Source organism: Oryza sativa, chromosome 11 (assembly GCF_034140825.1).
Source record: "Oryza sativa Japonica Group chromosome 11, ASM3414082v1".
Taxonomy (NCBI): Eukaryota; Viridiplantae; Streptophyta; class Magnoliopsida; order Poales; family Poaceae; genus Oryza; species Oryza sativa.
Window position 1 is genome coordinate 27,493,881 of NC_089045.1, and position 18,632 is coordinate 27,512,512.

The window sequence follows — 18,632 nt, forward strand, 5'->3', positions numbered from 1 at the left end:
ATTTAATTACCAATGTCCAGCTCATGCAAAACAAGGAGATCAACAGGAAACAAACATGGCAAGAACAATTGGAGATGGTATTATACTATATACCAAGTAGTACAGTCCCAAGCTATTTGGGGATGCATGTTGGTGTATTATCGATCATTGTCGAAATGTGATCACGTTGATGCACATGTAGAACATTTCTGTCATCTGCTGCCTAATGGTAGGTGTTGATGAGTCTTTTTTACTGTATAATTAAGCTCAAGTTTGAAAGAATCTGGTTGAGTCTGAGTCAGATATGAGTCGGGAATTTGTTTGCTAGAGAAGTGTTTATACTTCGTTTTTAATTGACAACTTGTCAGGCCCAGATACAGCCCATTAAGCAAACCAAATATGCATGGTTATTGCCTTATTGGCCCAAGTATTTCTACTACTTTTTTTTTGTAAGGAAATACTCCCTCCATCCCTAAATATTTGACGCCGTTGACTTTTTTAAACATGTTTGACCATTTCTCTTATTCAAAAACTTTTGTAAAATATACATACATAAAAGTATATTTAACAATGAATGAAATAATAAGAAAAGAAATAATAATTACTTAAATTTTTTGAATTAGACGAACGGTCAAACATGTTTAAAAAAATCAACAGCGTCAAATATTCAGGGATGGAGGGAGTATTTGAGTATTTCTACTTCCGTAGCAACAAGCATCAAAATTGACTGAAATTAGTCCAAAAAATTTCCCTGTAACCGCCAATGTACCAAAATGGATACAGATGACAGCTCACCTTAAAGGTTTAAACCACAAGGTTATCATCTAAATGTTTTTTTAGTCTGTCTAATTTTTTGTTTACTGCCAACCTGTGAGACCCTGTTTGAAACGTGTGGAAACTTTCATGTTCATATGAAAGTTGAATTGAATTGTTTACTGTAAATTTTCTATGTTAGTTGAAGAAGAGGCGCCATTGCGTAGATATCGCGCCAAAATTTAAAGGCCCAAAACAAGATCGCCATTGTCAGAAACCAAAACCATAAATAAAAAAAGAAGAGGAAAAATGTTCTTTCTTTTTTTGTTCTTGCATGCAGGCGATCGAGGAACAAGGAGAAGCAATTCAATAGATCAATGAATTACTTCTGAATTACAAGTTTACAACCAAGGATGACTCGATCATCGAGTGCTTATCTGCAGATTAATTAGCTGAAATCTCTGACGGAGATGGATTTGCAGAGTGTCGTGTCTGCTCGCGTCAATTGGTAAAGATTTTCGTTTCATTTCGTTTGCTTCTGTAAAATCCCATTTGGTTTGTAAATATGCACAGTGAAATCTCCATCAAGAAAGGCTCAGACAGGTCGTCGCGGCGGAGCAGCGACGAGGCGGCGACGCCATCACGACGGCGACCGATATTGCCGGGACGGCGGCGGCGGAGAACAGCTGCGATATTGCCGGGACGGCGGCGACGGCGGCGGTGGCGACGGAGACGACGTCTGGCAGCAGCTCGTTAGACGAGGACGACGCCGACGACGACAAGCTGTGCACGCCGCCGGCGCGACAGCCATGGAAGGGCGTGGCGGAGGCGTGGAGGTCGAGGACCATGCGCCGCCTCCCGTCGCTGGCGCCGACGATGTCGTCGACCCTCCGCCGCTTCAGCATCCGCAGCGGCGCGTGGCCACAGTGGCCGAGCGCCGCCTCCGCCGCGGCCGCGGCGCCCGCCGACGGCAGCCAGGCCTGCGCCCTCCGCCCTCCCATCCGCACCTTCTCCCTCTCCGAGCTCAAGAAGGCCACCCGCAACTTCAGCAAAGGTCGCCGCCGCCGCCGCCATCGCCATTAACACATAGCAAGCTCGATCGAGCTCGAATCAAGAACTGATCGATCACGAACACGTGCCCCATGGATGCAGAGAACGTGGTGGGGAGGGGAGGACACGCGAAGGTGTACCGAGGCTGCCTCCCCGGCGGCGAGCTGGTGGCGGTGAAGCGGCTGTCGGCGCCGGAGAGGGGCGGGCGCGTGGAGAGCTTCCTGGCTGAGCTCGGCCACATCGTGAGCCTGAGCCACCCGAACGTCGCGAGGCTCGTCGGCGTCGGCGTGGACGGCGGCGAGCACCTGGTGTTCCCGTTCTCACGCCTCGGCTGCCTCTCCGGGAGGCTCCACGGCGCCGCCGCCGGCGAGGAGGCCATGCCGTGGGCGGCGAGGTTCAGGGTCGCCGTCGGCGCCGCCCGCGGGCTGGAGTACCTCCACGAGCGGTGCGCGCGGCGGATCGTCCACCGCGACGTCAAGCCGGCCAACATCCTCCTCAAAGACGACTACGAGCCAATGGTATCTCTCAACTTAACTCTGGCTTGAATTGCATGCAATATTCTTTTTAAATCCTCCTAATAATCTGGTCATAAATATCTATTACCTCCATTTTATATTATAAATTGTTTTGACTTTTTTTTATAATCAAACTTTTTATCAGGTTTGTAGAAAAATTTAGCAATATATTTATCACATAAGATTAATATATTTTGGTGATATGTTTGTTTTTTGTTGAGAATGTTTTTATATTTTTCTATAAACTTAGTCAAACTTAAAATAGTTTAATTAGAAAAAAAGTAAAAACAGCTTATATTATATTATGAAAAGGAGGGAGTAACGTTTAAAATAAGAATCAGTCAAATTTTAAAAATGTAGTAAGTTAACTATAGTACTTCCCGGCGAAAAAAATTAACTATAATACTTTAGAACCGAATATTTATTGTTTATAAAATTTTAATGTTATGATGGTTGTAGTTTTAAAATTTTATCCGAATATTCTCATATAAACATTAATTATTTATAACCGAATGGAGTACTGCATAACTTTTTCAAACATAGTTGTGAATATCAATAATTTGCAGGAATGTCCATTGGTTCAGAAGGGAAAACGTAATTTTGCTTGGGCCTTGCTTAATTCGCAAATTGTGGTTTTGGTTTTTGGGCTTAATTTTCAGATATGTGATTTTGGGCTTGCAAAGTGGCTGCCGGCCAGCATGACGCATCACCAAGTGACCACATTCGAAGGCACATTCGGGTCTGTCTCAAATCACCAAGCACGCACACTTCAATTCAAATGCAAAATTAATGTCGCATTCTGATGATTATTTATGCTCACACGCATTTATAATTAGTCACATCATAATGTTCTCAAAGGAACTAATCAACGATTTATCCAATGAATTTCTTATTAGTAATCTTCCTCTTGATTATGAATGATTAGAGGGGTGTTTGGTTCATTCCCTCATTTTGTTACGCAATATTTATGCCATATCATATTCCCTCCGTCCCATAATATATGAGATTTTGAGTTTTTGCTTATAATGTTTGACCACTCGTCTTATTCAAAAAATTTATGCAAATATAAAAAACGAAAAGTTGTACGTAAAGTACTTTGGATAATAAAGTAGGTCCCAAAAAAGTAAATAATAATCCCAAAATTTTTTGAATAAGACGAGTGGTCAAAAAGTGTAAGCAAAAACTTAAAATCCCTTATATTATGGGACGGAGGGAGTACTTTCTTAGCCTTAGGCCATCCTAAATATCATCTAACTATGTTACATTATGGTCAAATATTTTCTAGTCTTCATACCACAATTTATCTAAGATTAGTTGTGGCATCTTTAGACATCATCATACATCCTCTAAGAGTGTGTTTGGTTTCTGGCCACACTTTATCATGTTACACTTTTAGCTGCTATATTTTGTTAGGTATGTGACTGTCACGGTTATAGCTTGTCACACTTTTTAAATAGTGTGGTTCCACATGTCACATACTGCCACTTTCTTACTAACTTTACCACTCTTTATGGCTAACTTTGTTCACCATACTTTTATGAAAATCACAACTTAATTAACCTCAGTTGTAATAAAGTGTGGCCGATAACCAAACACACGATAAATTTGCAGGTACTTGCCACCGGAGTACACGTCGCACGGCATCTTCAACGAGAAGACGGACGTGTTCGCCTACGGCGTCGTGCTGCTGGAGCTCCTCACCGGCCGCCGCGCCATTGACGCCAAGAAGCTCAGCCTCCTCACTTGGGTACGTAATTAATTAATTATTTCACTCCGACCTTAAATTAATTAGGCTACCAACCAACCATCTTCTTCTTCTACCTCCGGCATCCGTACACTCTTCGACATACCGTTAGTTATTTCTGCATGTGCACGGATGCAATATGCAACCAATCATGGAGTGATGATCATTCATGGCGGCGTGCGTGTCCGCGTGATCCACCGCGTGTCATCGTCTCTGCAGGCCAGGCCGTTCCTGTACGGAGGAGGCGGTGATGGCGACGATGATGACGACGACGCGGTGAGGATGATGGTGGATCCTGCTCTCGGCGGCCAGTACGACGCCGGGCAGCTCGCCGTCGTCGCCTACGCCGCCAAGATCTGCATACAGAACTCGCCGGAGCTCAGGCCCAAAATGAGCGAGGTACGTTCACTGCTACAGAAATGATTTTCACAAAAAGTCAAAACTCGTTTTCAAGTCAGGTGGGCATGCCCGCCTTGCTTCAGTTGTGTGAAACATCGGTACTTTCACGTGCAGACGTTACAACCACACGTGAAAACCTATTTCGTAGGTAGACTTTCTAAGGAGGCCGCTTGTAAAAACCAATTTTTTAACCGGCCAAGGCTAGACTGCAATGATTTTTTTCAAAAAGAAAGGACAAATCCAAAACCCTAACCAGGATCGCCGTGAGGCCGTCGACATCACGTGGTCGAGGTCAATGTTGAGGTTGGCACGATCATCGACGCTGCTCCTGTGCTCGCCGGTGGTGGATCCACTGCTCCCAAGGCTGGCGGGGACGGATCCGCCCCTCCTAACTAGGACGTGGCGTCGCCGCCGCCGCTCCCAAGGCCACCGCTGCCAATCCTGAGGCTGTTGCTCTCGATGCCACCGTCCGTCATCGATGAGAGGAACCGATGAGTGGTCGTTAGCTGTGTTTCTAGAGTTCATCCTTTTGGAGGGCTATTTGTGGTCGTTAGCTGGCACTACTACTTTTGGGGGAGTTCTTTGGAGTGTAGTGTGGCTCATCCCCCTTCTCGCTGATTGGAGATGCGTTGAGCCGTCGTAGTAGTTCATTTTCCTTGGTTTTGTTTTTTCTCCCTTCCCCTAGCATAAGTTGGTCTGGCTGATTACGTTGTGTAAGAAAAACTCTTTTCTTTTAATATATTGACGTGTAATTTTTTTACGTGTTCGCGAAAAAAATCGATGAGAGGAACCGAGGCACCCGCTATTTTTTGGGATGATATTTATGCAAATCAATATGGTTATTAAGTAAGAATAATTAGTCTTGATTGCGTTAGAATGTAAAACGATTGATCTTGCTTGTGTAGGTTACACAGATACTCCAAGAAAACGAAGAGGATCGACGAAGTGTGGAGGGGTCTAGGAGGACTTTCACCTTGGATCGCACCGTTGAGATGCACGAAACGAACGGCCAGGATTCCGCGACGAGACGACAGCTGGACGATCTGAGGCGCCACATGGCGCTCGCCTTCGATTTCGAATGTGAGCACACGTCATCAGCAGAAATAGAACAACTCTCTGATCACAGTAATTAGTTGAATTTCTGGCCAATTTTGATCCAAGTGTACGTACACCTTTTATTCTGATGCGTACAATTTTTGTCATATTTGAAAAGCTAATTAAACTTCCTCGCGTTTAATTTATAGTACTGACCGAATTATTATAATGGACTATCTATATGATTATAGGTATAAATTATATATTTTGATCAAGAAATTTAATAGACAGTAGATTAGAACAAATGATCTGAGCAACGTAGTAAAAAAATATTTGAGAAAACAAAATATTATAGGTATGGAGTAAATAATTCGCTCGCGGTTGTTACGGAAAGTGGTCCACTACTAGTGTGATAGTGTCTTTTGTTGGTTCGAGTGTTTTAAACTTTTTTTTTGTGCCAGGGAATGTATTTTACTTCTTCAATCTTTCAAGGTTGGATTGTTCCTTTATCCCTGGAAGATAATTTTGCGAATAGTTTGCGATGACACTTCTAAGCTAGACTATCGGCAAGATGAAACATTTCCTCCATTTATTTTAATAACAAACCATTTGACTGACATGTGCAGCTAAAACATTTGGTCTATAGGTGTGTTTAGTTTACGCCAAAATTGGAAGTTTGATTGAAATTGAAACGATGTGATGGAAAAATTAAAAATTTGTGTGCGTAGGAAAGTTTCGATGTGATGAAAAAGTTAAAAGTTTGAAGAAAAAGTTGAGAACTAAACTCAGCCTATGCTTTGATCGCCAAAATTTGTTTAACATGAAGAAGAAGGAACAGAGAAAATGAGTTCAAACCCTCTGTGCTAAAAAAAAAAACGACACCAATAATTAATTCTCACTGACCGCGTTCTATGGAAAGGGAAGGTTCATATATCGAAAGACCATAAATTACATCTAGAGCAGCAGCTTGAATTAAGGCAGTGTTTAGATCCAAAGTTTGGATCCAAACTTCAGTCCTTTTTCATCACATACACACACAACTTTTCAGTCACATCATCTCCAATTTCAACCAAAATCCAAACTTTACACTGAAAGCTTCAAAGCTACCATTTCACCTCTCCCGTCATTAGATTTAGCCGGAGCATTTATAACATGACCAATGAGCTAGCTTAAAAGAACCATATGAACGAAATTAACGGACAATTTAGCAATGGAGATGAGTGATTAGACCATGCCCGGAACGCGTGCAATCCACAGCAATTAAATCTTGTGACCGGCGACACTTATAATTGATCTACCTGCAACACTGATGCGCTTAATTGCAAGCATGATCCAAGCGTACATTCCGTAACTAATCGCTGTGCATTTAATTAACCACCGTATTTTGTCCAAGCAAAATTTAAAACCGATGCAATCTCTGCAACATAGGAACGCGGCACATTGCTATCTGTCTCATCAGGACATCACATGGTGATAAATTAACCACCATACTGAAGCATGTCTGAAATATTGGATCTATCAGTGTAATCACTGTAAAAATGTGCCTCCGCCAAAAAAATTCTGAACCTGTTCAAATTCAGTGAAAATGTATTCAAATTTCAAACCTTTTTTCGTTCCAAACCGCAGAGTTCCGGTCCCCCAGACCCCCTGCATCCCATGGCTCATCAAACATTTAATTTAAACCCAGCCCTGAACCTGAAAAATCTTGAATATCACCACCTCTGTTACTATTACTGCCTGCCAAGAACAAGCAGGCAACAGATGCAACAGCCAGTAGACCAGTGCCAACGAGAGTAGTAATTCAGTAGTAGTGGTAGTAACCATCTCTACCTCCATTGAAGCAGACACACACACGCTGATCGATTCAATGCACCGATCGATTTGGTTTGTTCGGTGCATTAACTGAAAGTCATGCACACACACATGCAGAGATTTCAGCAACACAGCAAGAGCAATATCTGACGAAGCTTCAGGGTTCAGGCTTCAGAGAAGGTGAAAAAACTGAAAATGAGCATGCAGATGCAGTAGTGTAATGCTACTGTAGTATAGTACATATGTGCATGCAAATCTGAAAATATAAAACTGTCCTCAGGGGAGGGAGGAAGCTCATAATTCACACTCTTTAAAGTTGCTCTTGTCGATTTGTAACCTACCTCTAAGGACAGCAAATTTATAGGTTTTCATACGGGTGTGTGCTGTTGCTCACATGCCTGGCCAATATATACAGCTGAGGAACAGCAAATACAATGTACTACGAGATGCACAGCGCTGCTGCAGATTGTAGGATAGATCGGTCTGGGTTAGGATTGGACCAAGTAGCTGACAAAAATGGAGAAATTACAGAGATCATTATACAGTAGTTAAAGTAGTAGTAATAGTACATTTGCGGAGCCAATCTAATTGAAAGCATGTTATTCTGACAAATGAGACATTGGTTTGCAATTCCAGTAAATCATGATATTACTGGAAAAACGACAAGATAACCTAATATTTTGTCAGGGAATTTACAATGATGATTATATAGTAGAGTAGTGTTAGTACAATTATAGAGCCATCTAAATTGAAAGCAATCTGACAAAACAGATATTTACTCTGGAACCAATCGTTTGCAATTACTGAAAGCCAAGTTATGTTTAGTAATAGGTCTGCACGACAGTAATGCAGTCTAATCACATTACTGAAAAACCGACAAAATAACCTAATATACTGGCACTACATTTACAAAACTGTCTAAAGGGGTATGACAAAACTAATCAGGAATCAATGTTAAGCAGTTGCAATGGCGCCAGATATAGAGAGCATTGTACTAGAGTTCAACATTTGCATATATATAGCTGTCTTAACCACATTACTGAAAAGCAAAGCAAAGCAACAGGTCAGAAATCAATGCATGGTTCATCGCTTTTCCTGTTTATTAGGAGTACCCCCAAGTAAACCAATGATTAGAACTACAATGTAAAAGAACAACAAAAGAGGAAGAAGAAGAAGAGAGAAATGGAATTTCAGTTTCCTGTGTGGCACACCTGAGCTAGCCTTTGTGATTTGTCATAGCATCCATGGATTTATCAGTCAAACATGGAGTTCATTGGAGCCTAGCTTAACAGTAGCCAGCATGCATGAAGACAGCATGCCATGTAATGTAAACAAGAAAAGGTGATATATACATTAGATAGGTTGGTAGATACTCTGACCTGATAGGGACATTAGGGTAAAGCAAAAACAAGTGTGTTTGCTCCTCATGCTTTTTAATCCACCTTTTTGTCTCTCTTGTTCTAACCCATCATTAGTGCAAAACCAAAGTAGCAAACCCCTCCAAATTGTGACAAATCCTCTCACTTTTTACCCTTCTGCTTGTCTCTTCTCTTCTACCCACTGGTCATAGTGTCATCTATCCTAATGATCACTCCTCCCCATGAAAAAGCTAAAAAGAAAGAAAAACTATCAGGGCCGCGTGGAGATTCGTGCTGGGGACGGTGGGCCCCACCTGCCAGTGACACGCGCACGGGTGCCACGCCTCCCACTGTTTTGACCTGTATCTCCTCTGTTTCTGCAACTCACTGTCAAAGCGGCGCCCTTTTTCCGCCCCTAGGTGAGGTGACAGACATGTGGGGACCACATCCGGGACCACGTGTCAGAGTGGGGGTGGGGGGTGGGGAAGCAGCAACTGTCCACATGTGCCGACGTGTACCCGGTGGTGGCCACAGTGGCAACACGGTCCAAATACAGCTAGCTTTGTCCTCGCCAGTAGGATATGCCACGTGGTTCTCCCCGTTGCGTGGGTCCCATCTGTCATTGAGCGGGTGTTGATGGTAGAGTAGTAATTTCCTCGTTGCACATAGCACCACATTGGTGGTCTTCTTTTCTCACGCAAAACGATGTGATATTGACGTATGATTGATTGAGTTCTAATTATTACAAACTTAAAAAATAGGTTAATATGATATTTACTTATTTAGACTAACTTTCATATAGGAAGTTTTTGCACTAAACGCACCGTTTAGCAGTTTAAAAAGCGTGCCACTAAAATCTTAATCTTCATCCAACTTAATCTTAAGCGTTCATTTCTCCAACAAGAGTTGGATGAAATTTTGAATACTTTCTATATGAAAGTTGCTCTAAAATATCTGATTAATCCATTTTTTTCAAGTTTGTAATAATTAAAACTCAATTAATCACACGTTATTATAATCTTGTTTTACGTGAAATACTTAATCTTTATCTTCATCTTCAGAAGAGTTTGCGTGAAACTTTTATTGAGAAAATAACAGGATCATTGTAGTTAGAGAAAATACGATAAAAGATCGTAAGCTAGCTACATGTACATGCACATGTGGGGAAGAGAAGAAAAAACGAACTATAAATTTATACTAGCTACATCACCACTCTAAAACAGTACTCTCCCCGTCTGAAAAAATCAAACATATATAAAATTAATTATATAAACAGAGGGAGTATGTGTGTAAGAGATGAACTAGATATTAATAATTATATGGTATATATTTATATAAAATTATTATATAAACTATCAGATGTATCAAGAGTTAAGAGTAGGATAGTACTGCAAGTAGTAGTAAAACTTTGTCTTCCGCACAACACGCTCACGCGAGAGAAACACGGAGCACTGACATGCGGGCCCATCGGATAACTCTGGGCCCCACCTGTCATTGACACGAGCGTGGTCATGGCTTGCACGATGGGTTAAAGCTACTACACTCTGCTCCAGTAAAAACCAGCAGCAGAGCTTACTCCACAAGCTCCACTGAGAGAGCTGCCCACCCGGGCCCACCCGTCAGGCCTCAACACCGCATTGACCTCGCCACCTCCACCACCACCACCACCAGCACGCTTTTCCACGCGCACCTCACTCCGAAAAGGCTACCCACTGCCATGTGGGCCACCCTGGTCACCGACCCCACCTGTCAGTGAGCGGAGAAACCATCTCCGTGGGCCCCACCTCCCGCTGCCTCGCACGGCTATCAAAGCATAGCTCGCTCTCATCCCCATAGCCTTCTCCCTCCAAGCTCAGAGCTCGCGTACTCCTCCATTGCCGCAGCCGCCTCGCCTCCTCCTCCTCCTCCTTCTCGATCTTCTCGATGCGCATGGTGGCCGCGCGGCGCCCGCGGGCGCTAATGCTGCTCGCCGCCGTCCTCCTCGTGGCGGTGCCCGTGGCGGCGGCGACGCTGCACCCGGTGGACTACCTGGCGCTGCAGGCGGTGCGGCGCGCGCTGTCGGACATGCCGGGGTCGAGGTTCTTCGCGTCGTGGGACTTCACCGGCGACCCCTGCGGGTTCGCGGGCGTGTCGTGCTCGGGCGACGGCCGCGTCGTCACCCTGGCGCTCGGCGACCCGCGCGCGGGGGCGCCGGGGCTGTCCGGCGCGCTCCCCGCCGCCGCGCTGGCGCGGCTCTCCGAGCTCGCGTCGCTGTCGCTCGTCCCCGGGCGCGTGTCCGGGGAGCTCCCCCCCGCCGTCGCCGCGCTCCCGTCGCTCCGGTTCCTGGCGCTCGCCGGGAACCTCCTCTCCGGCGACCTCCCCGCCACGTTCTCCCCCATGCTCCGCACCGTCGACCTCAGCAAGAACTCATTCTCCGGCAGGATACCGCCGTCGCTGCCCCTCATCCGGAGCCTCCGGACGCTCGTCCTCTCCCACAACTCCCTCTCCGGCGAGATTCCCAAGCTGGTGAGCTCCCCGTTGGTCCATCTCGACCTCAGGAACAACCGCCTCACCGGCGGCGTCCCGCCGCTGCCGGCGACGCTCGTGTACCTGTCCCTCGCCGGGAACAGGTTCTCCGGCCGCGTCGGCGGCGTGCTCCGGAGGCTCCCGAGGCTCTCGTTCCTTGACCTCGGCGGCAACTGGTTCTCCGGCGAGGTCCCCGGCGAGGTGTTCTCCTTCCGGATCAGCTACCTGCAGCTCCGCAAGAACGCGTTCTCGGGCGAGCTCCGGCCATCGGGGCGGGTGCCAGCCGGCGCCACGGTGGACCTCAGCCACAACGCGCTGTCCGGGCGCGTCCCCGCCGAGCTGGCGCCGGCGGCGGCGGTGTACCTGAACGGGAACAAGTTCGCCGGCCAGGTGCCGCGGGAGATCGCCGCGGCGGCGGAGGGCGGCCGGATGCGGGTGCTCTTCTTGCAGGACAACTTCCTGACCGGCATCGGCGTGGGCGGCGTCCCGGCGAGCGCCGCCGTGTGCGCGCACATGAACTGCGTGGCGCCGCCGCCGCCGGTGGTGGCGGCGTGCCCGGCGAAGGGCGGCAGGGGTCGCCGCCGGCCGCCGTCGCAGTGCGGCGGCCGGAGGCGGTGAGGTGAGGTGAGGACCAAACTGGGTTTAAGGAGGGGGTTTAAGGTTTGGGTTTTGAGGGGGTTTAGTGGTTAAATGTGGTCTCATGACTCATGAGATTGGGTGAATAATACTAGTTTTTGGTGTAAATTCTTTTGGGGTTAATCATCACTTAATCTTTAGATACACGGCTGTGATTTGTTGCAATTAAACATGAACGGTGGATTGATGTATTTCAGTGCCAATGATGCAATTTACATAGAAAAGCTTTGGTGTAAAGATATGTTCCCTGTTTCTATCTATTATTAATCCAGTCTTTTGCGAATTTTCATCTAAAATTGCCTCTTGTGAATCTCAAATCAAATGACAACAATCTGTTATGTGGAGCTGTAAGTACTTTGGGTTGTTGAGAGTTGTTGATGCAAACAAGTGAAAATTGTCATGATGAGTTGTATCTTGAATAAATTTGATCTTGATGTGCTATAAATCCTGGACTAAATTGTACAATAAGGTTTATTATGGAATTGATTGTGAAAAAGAACCAGTACGCTGGACATAATTTATCTGATGTGAATTGACATGAATTACATCTGTACGAGCCATAGAATTGATCCCAGTATCCAAAATGGAAATACATTCAGGGTTTAACTACTAAAATATTGAGCATTGAAGAATAATTCAGTACAATTCGGAAATGTTTTGCCCCTGTACGATTCAGTAAGGATCTGCTGAAGATTGTTGTATCTCTCACCACTAGAAATAATTTAATTTACTATGAAATACAGAATCTACTTTAATTCTGAAAATTTGGGAATTAATACCCACAGCAAAGCAAACATTCAGCATTGAAGAGGAAAAGACTTTACCAACTGTAGTTCCGAAGAACAAATGCAGTGTAGCTACTTGGATGAAACATGAAATCACTTTTGTTCTAAAAAACTTAAAAGCACTGAAGCTGCATCATATTCTTCACTGAATTTTATCTGAAGATTCGAGCTGCTTTCCCTTTCCTCTTCTCCTTTCTCCCTTTTTCAAATTCACTTTAGGAGCTGAAGAATTCACCAGAATGATCCGTTGTTACAGTCTTCCATATCGGATTCTACTACCTCATGCAAAGCTGTGCAAAACATGTCTGTCTAACCTGCTTTGTTGGAGTGTCTGTTGTTGTTTTTGTTTAACCTTTAAACAAAGCTACAAACAAAGTTACAGTCTCAATCTCTGGGAATCCGAGACATTCATATCATGCCATGCCATATAAACATGCTGGAAATTGGTTGTCACACACTATGGCTGCATATTGGAGAACCTGTTCATCTGTCCAAGCATCTGACGTTCTGAACATCATCAGTACATGCAAAGCATGATCCATCTCTATGCAAGCAAAACCTTTTCACCTTCTTTCTTCACCATCATGGCCTCAAAATCCTTTCTTTTTTTTGGTTGCTTGTCTTGCTCACATAACACTAGATGAGCAGAATGATGCTTGTGTGTATGTATATAGTGGTGACATGTGAAGTATCATGAGGTATCATTGCCTCTGTTTCCATTGCATCTCTGCATAATGCTGCTGTGCAACACTGTCATGATTCAGGGCCAACATCTAATGCTAACATGGGTTGTAATTAGGTGATGGAAACATGGCTAATGAGTGGTGTGATTGATGAATTATATACTTCATTATGTCTGTAGGCATCATGTAGTTGTACATAGGCCGTGATTAGATTTAAATTTTTTTCTTCGAACTTCCAACTTTTCCGTGACATCAAATGCTTAGACACATATATGGAGCATTAAATATAGACAAAAAAAAACCAATTGTACAGTTTGCATGTAAATCGCAAGATGAATCTTTTGAGTCTAATTACGCCATGATTTGACAATGTGATGCTACAGTAAATATTTACTAATGACGGATTAATTATGCTTAATAAATTCGTCTCGCAGTTTACAGGTGGAATCTGTAATTTGTTTTGTTATTAGTCTACGTTTAATACTTAAATGTGTGTCCGTATACTATTTTTTGGCACACGAACTAATCGCAGCCATACTACAATTCTGTTCTAAATACTAGTTCTACTAATGCACAAACACTAGTGAGTACAATGGCAGGGCAGTAGTAGTGCTAGTCCAGTACCGATTGCTTTGGCATCTATGTACACTACACACACGGTGCTGCTTGTCTGAAAGCCTGAAGACTCTTGTGTTTTTTTTTTTTTTTGCTTTGCCGGTACGCATGGTGGCAGAGTGAAAAGTGCAGAGCAGAATAGGCAAATGAAGATGAAACTCCCACACCATTACATCAGCCTGTTTGTTGGGTTTTCTTTATTTTTTTTACAATTTTATAATTTTCAAAAACTTAGGTTCAATTCGAATGTGTTGTACGGCTATAGTTGTTGATGGCTAAAAAACAGGACGGATCATTAGCATATGATTAAGTTAGAATCAATTACTATAAATTTAAAAATAGGTTTATTTGATTTTTTTAAAAAAAACTTCTACTAGCTCCATCCAAAAATGTAACATATGAAAAGTTTGGCACCGAAGAAATTAAAAAATAACTTTTTTTAAAAAAATATTGGCTAGAATATAAAGAATCCAGTTGGGTTTCTCTTGGGTTTTTGATCTCTGAATTCTGATGGGCCCATTTTGATTTGGGAACGAGAGTGACAGTGAGTAGCAGTGAGAGTGAAGTACTAGCAGCAGTAGCCATCAAAGTTCAGATTGTCAGCTCACGGGTGAGATGAAAAAATGAACGTGGCCTGGGAGATGATTATAGGCTGCCTTCTTTTCTCCTCTTTCCCCTGGGAGATGAGAGCAATGGAACGATGGATTTTGCTCATTTGCTGCCCGTTGAAACACACACAATGACATAAACAAAAGGGATAGTTTAATTTATAGTGTAAATATTTTACATCCTCAATCTCTTACGCAAAAGTATAAAACACACAGTTAACAAGTTTTAGTCCCACTAAAAAAATAAGTTTTAATCGAATATGTCAGTGGTAAATAGTTAAACGCTAAATTAAAAAGTAGCAAATAGTTTAATGTCCAAAAAAAAAAAGACAGAGCAGTGGGACAAAGCCTAAACTTCTGTCGGGAAGAAAAAAACCACTGGAAAGGTTAAAAGGATCACAACAATTCTAACTGGTTAGCCTACATTTATTACAAGGAATCATACACTCTTTGCTATCAATTGTAAGAGTATTTTAATCGTGGAATGAAAGACTCTTCACTACAGATTTTAAGAGTATAACATCAACAAGCATAGTAGTATCATATGCATAGTGGAACAAAATAAAGGTATTTTGCCTGATGTTTTGGCTATTCTGATTGGATTCGTGAAGACTGCTTTTTGTAGGATATTGAAAGATGATTTTCATGATGACTATTTGCTATATGGGTTTCAATAGCTAATCTTGATTTGACAGAAGAGAATAGACTGTGTTGTCGGCCCACTTGCTTGTATGAGCCCTATGGTGGGCCAAACTCAGTTCTATATTTGGGCCTTGAGCTGTACCTGGGCTTTAGGGTGTGTGTGTGAGAAGTTGGGAACTTCTTCCGGCGTGTGAAACGAGGCAGTTTATTAGCACATAATTAATTAAATAATAACAAAAAACTTAAAAATGAATTTTTATGATTTTCTAAAACAATTTTTCTATATATCTAGTATTTTTTTTTGAAAAACTATATCGTTTAGCCGTTCGAGAAGTGTACATGTGAAAAACGAGGGAGTAGAACCTCAGATATGATAGTGCCGAACATAGCCTATCTTAGTCTAGGAAATAATAACTCGGTCAATGACTACTGGTCAGTACGGAGTACGTAGCAATGCATGTTGCATGTATTTCAGGATTCAGGCACATTCATCAGTGCCTAGCTAATATGTTATCCATGACTTCATGTCAATGTCCTATGAATCTAAAACTTGAAGAGAGAAGCTCTGTTTAGTTCTAAATTTTTTTTTTCCAAACTTTCAACTTTTCATCACATCAAACCTTTCATACACACACAACTTTTCTATCACATCGTACCAATTTCAACTAAACTTCCAAACTTCAGTGTGAACTAAACATAGTCTCAGTGTAAAATTTGCACATAAATAGCTCGCTTAAGAATCACACAAGCATACCAGATCTACCCTAAAAATACTCTCACCCTTTTTTTATCAACTTCAACTATATAGTGATAGTATTATAGTGAAACGACGATAAAAGAAGCAAGTCTAGTGGGTGGTGATGAGATCTTGGAGAAAACTGAATATAATTACCATTTCAATAGATGGGTAAGAATCGGATACTTGTGAAGTTTTACTAGCAGATCATGTCTGATTCAACGAGCACAACTATTTTACTGTTATATTAGCACAACAACATTAGTTTTTTTTTTCTGAGATATAATTTTGTCTTTTTGTAAGGTTCATCGAGTTTACAATGTTTTACGTGGCCAGTAGCATAAGCTACAAAAGTGAAATGAAGCTGTCCAACACAGTAGTCAAAGTCGGGAAAGTGCTGATCGAATGAGACGGTATTGGAGAAGGTAAGTGTATTATGTAAGCTTATGGTAAGTGCAACTTTTTTCCACCAGTACTAGTGAGATTGAATATTAGGTACTGTACATCAATAAGTAGGTACTGTAAGTTAGTTTGTGAATATTTATTCTAGTTGAATAGATGTCCCCCTCGTCAGAATTTAGTCAGACTATAGAAGTGTTGTAATATATTGTTTCTAAATCTGAAATAATGTGAATATTTAAATATTATATGATGTTTCAATTTTATACGCAGTGGATGATTGAAAATCTGATTGGCATGCACCCGGAATTTTTTTTAAGATAATAAAACTTAGTTAGGAATCTTTTTTTTAAGATAATAAAACTTAGTTATTCTTTAAAGAGAAATAAATTATATCAGGATTTAGGGATAATAAAATTTGTTTCTCATACGAAAAATTGGTATAAGGGCTTGCCTGACTTGCTCCATTATGTTTGTACACATAATGTGGTTGTACATACAATTCTGTTCCAAATATGTATTAGTGCTACTAATGCACAAAAAATGAGTACATTGGCAGGTTGAGTGCTGGGCCAGACGGCCAGTGCCAATTGCTTTGGCATCTATATGCAGTATGAAAACACACGGTGCTGCTTGTCTGAAGGCCTGAAGACACTGCGTGTTTTTTTCTTTGCTGGTAGTTATTGCAGAGTGAGAAAAAAGTAGTAAAGCGACAGAGCAGAAGAGGCAAAAGAAACTGTAACTCCAACACCATTAGACCATCCAGCTTGTTGGGTTTCTCTTGGGTTTTTGCTATCTGACGGTCCTCTTTGGGAATGAGGGTGACAGTGAGAGTGAAGAAGAGTATAGAAACAGCAGCAGCTGCTAGCCATTGCACATTGGGGGTTCAGCTCACGGGTGGCTGTTCAGTGCTCTTCTTGTCCTGCATCGGTGGAAGGAGAGATGATTGCAGTGCAATGTAATGATGTATTTTTGTTCATTTGTTGCGTGTTCAAATACACTAATAACATATCCTTACGTTATAACATGCCATGCCCATATATATGAGCTATAGGATAATTTAGGATAATATAGGATGATTGGATCCCGTGATTACCTAAGTACACTATGCCTGCGAATGTGGTGTGCATGGTGGAAGAAGGCGATGGAAGGAGGACAACTTCGCTTTTAAGGTAGTAGAGATAACATAAACAAAAATAATTTTTTAGATAATGCAAATATACAATGTCTCCACCTCTAAAACAAGGCACATATCTATATCAATAACTAATATAAATATTCTTATTTTTCCGGTCGTCACATCTAATTTCGTCCGTTTTTCGTCCATTCACAATCCTATTCGGTTAGAAATAGCGATAGAAAAAATTGCAAAAAAAAAAAAAAACCCACCGCCGCCGGAGGAGAAGAGAGGCGGCGGAGGGAGCGCCGCTGCCGAAACCGCCCGCGGTGGCCGCCACCGCCGACGGATCCACCCTCGGACGAAGCCGACGCCGTCGTCGCCGTCGACGCCGTCGTCGCCGTCGACGCCGCCGTCGCCGTCGACACCGATGGGGAGAGGGAGAGGGAGAGGGAGAGGGGGAGGGACGGCCGTCGCCGCCGTCTCCGCCGCAATCCGCCGTCGCAGCGCCGTGCCGGCGAGATGGGAAGGAGAGCCGCCGTCGCCACCGCCGCTAGCATGGGGAAGGGCAGCGCTGCCGCCGCCGCTAGCGTGGGGGAAGCCGCCGCCGCCACCGCAACCCTCCGTTGCCGCCGCCGCCGCCGCAGCCCGCCGTCGCCGCGCCGTGCCGTCGAGAAGGGAGGGAGAAGGGAAGGGAAGCGGCGTCGGTGGTGGGAGAGGCAGCCGGCTAGGGGGAGGGGGAGAGGCGGGAGATGGGGAGAGGGAGCGGCGCGCCGGAGGGAGGGGAGGGGAGAGGAAGCGGCGCCGGTGGGGAGAGGGGGAGGGGGAGAGACGGAGTCGGGAGTGGGGGAGGCGGCCGAGCGGCTGGGGGGGGGCGGGGGGGGGGGGGAGGGGTGGGGAGGGTTAGGGTTAGGGTTTTGATAAGGCCGTGGGCCGACCGGCAAGGGACGGAAATAAGTCTATTTTAGGTCCCTCGGGCCGGAAATAAGTCTATATTAGGTCCCTTGCGCCGAAAAAAAGAGAAGTTCATTTTTAGTGCTTCATTTTTTCAGAAGCATTTATACAATTATAGTTATTGAATGTGTTTATTTCTAAGCAAACCTAAAAGGAAGGATTTTCATTCTTTTTCCAATTAAATAGTAGTAATTATTAAATGATGTTTGTATTATTAAAATTAGCAATTAAGCTCTGAAAATTCCAATAAAATTCTAAAGAGCGTAACTAATCATGGAGAATTTAATAAAATTAAATTTAACAATGT

The 18,632-nt window shown here is 43.5% G+C and overlaps 2 protein-coding genes across 5 annotated transcripts; both read left to right on the top strand.

Annotated features, from left to right (window-relative positions):
• Positions 1 to 980: 980 nt before the first annotated feature.
• On the top strand, positions 981 to 5,704 carry LOC107276456 (receptor-like cytosolic serine/threonine-protein kinase RBK2). Of its 4 annotated transcripts, none has more exons than XM_066305122.1 (7): positions 981 to 1,240; positions 1,332 to 1,786; positions 1,885 to 2,300; positions 2,957 to 3,036; positions 3,909 to 4,044; positions 4,261 to 4,440; positions 5,346 to 5,704. In XM_066305122.1, the coding sequence occupies exons 2-7, from the start codon at positions 1,579 to 1,581 to the stop codon at positions 5,571 to 5,573; spliced, it is 1,248 nt and encodes a 415-aa protein (XP_066161219.1). In that variant the 5' UTR covers positions 981 to 1,240; positions 1,332 to 1,578; the 3' UTR covers positions 5,574 to 5,704. The 4 variants fall into 4 exon arrangements, with proteins under 4 accessions (XP_066161219.1, XP_066161218.1, XP_025877496.2 ...); XM_066305121.1 differs by having other exon boundaries at positions 1,054 to 1,240; positions 1,326 to 1,786; XM_026021711.2 differs by having other exon boundaries at positions 1,061 to 1,240; positions 1,322 to 1,786.
• Positions 5,705 to 10,493: 4,789 nt separating this feature from the next.
• On the top strand, positions 10,494 to 12,023 carry LOC4351013 (DNA damage-repair/toleration protein DRT100). The gene has a single exon (XM_015761100.3). The coding sequence runs from the start codon at positions 10,569 to 10,571 to the stop codon at positions 11,766 to 11,768; it is 1,200 nt and encodes a 399-aa protein (XP_015616586.1). The 5' UTR covers positions 10,494 to 10,568; the 3' UTR covers positions 11,769 to 12,023.
• The last annotated feature ends 6,609 nt before the right edge of the window (positions 12,024 to 18,632 follow it).

Bases quoted from the DNA above. Each gene is read 5' to 3' on its own strand.
- LOC107276456 (XM_066305121.1), top strand. From the start codon at position 1,203: ATGGATTTGCAGAGTGTCGTGTCTGCTCGCGTCAATTG. The intron at 1,241-1,325 runs GTAAAGATTTTC...CCATCAAGAAAG, and splicing joins GTGTCTGCTCGCGTCAATTG to GCTCAGACAGGTCGTCGCGG. The intron at 4,045-4,260 runs GTACGTAATTAA...TCGTCTCTGCAG, and splicing joins AGCTCAGCCTCCTCACTTGG to GCCAGGCCGTTCCTGTACGG.
- LOC4351013 (XM_015761100.3), top strand. From the start codon at position 10,569: ATGCGCATGGTGGCCGCGCGGCGCCCGCGGGCGCTAATGCTGCTCGCC.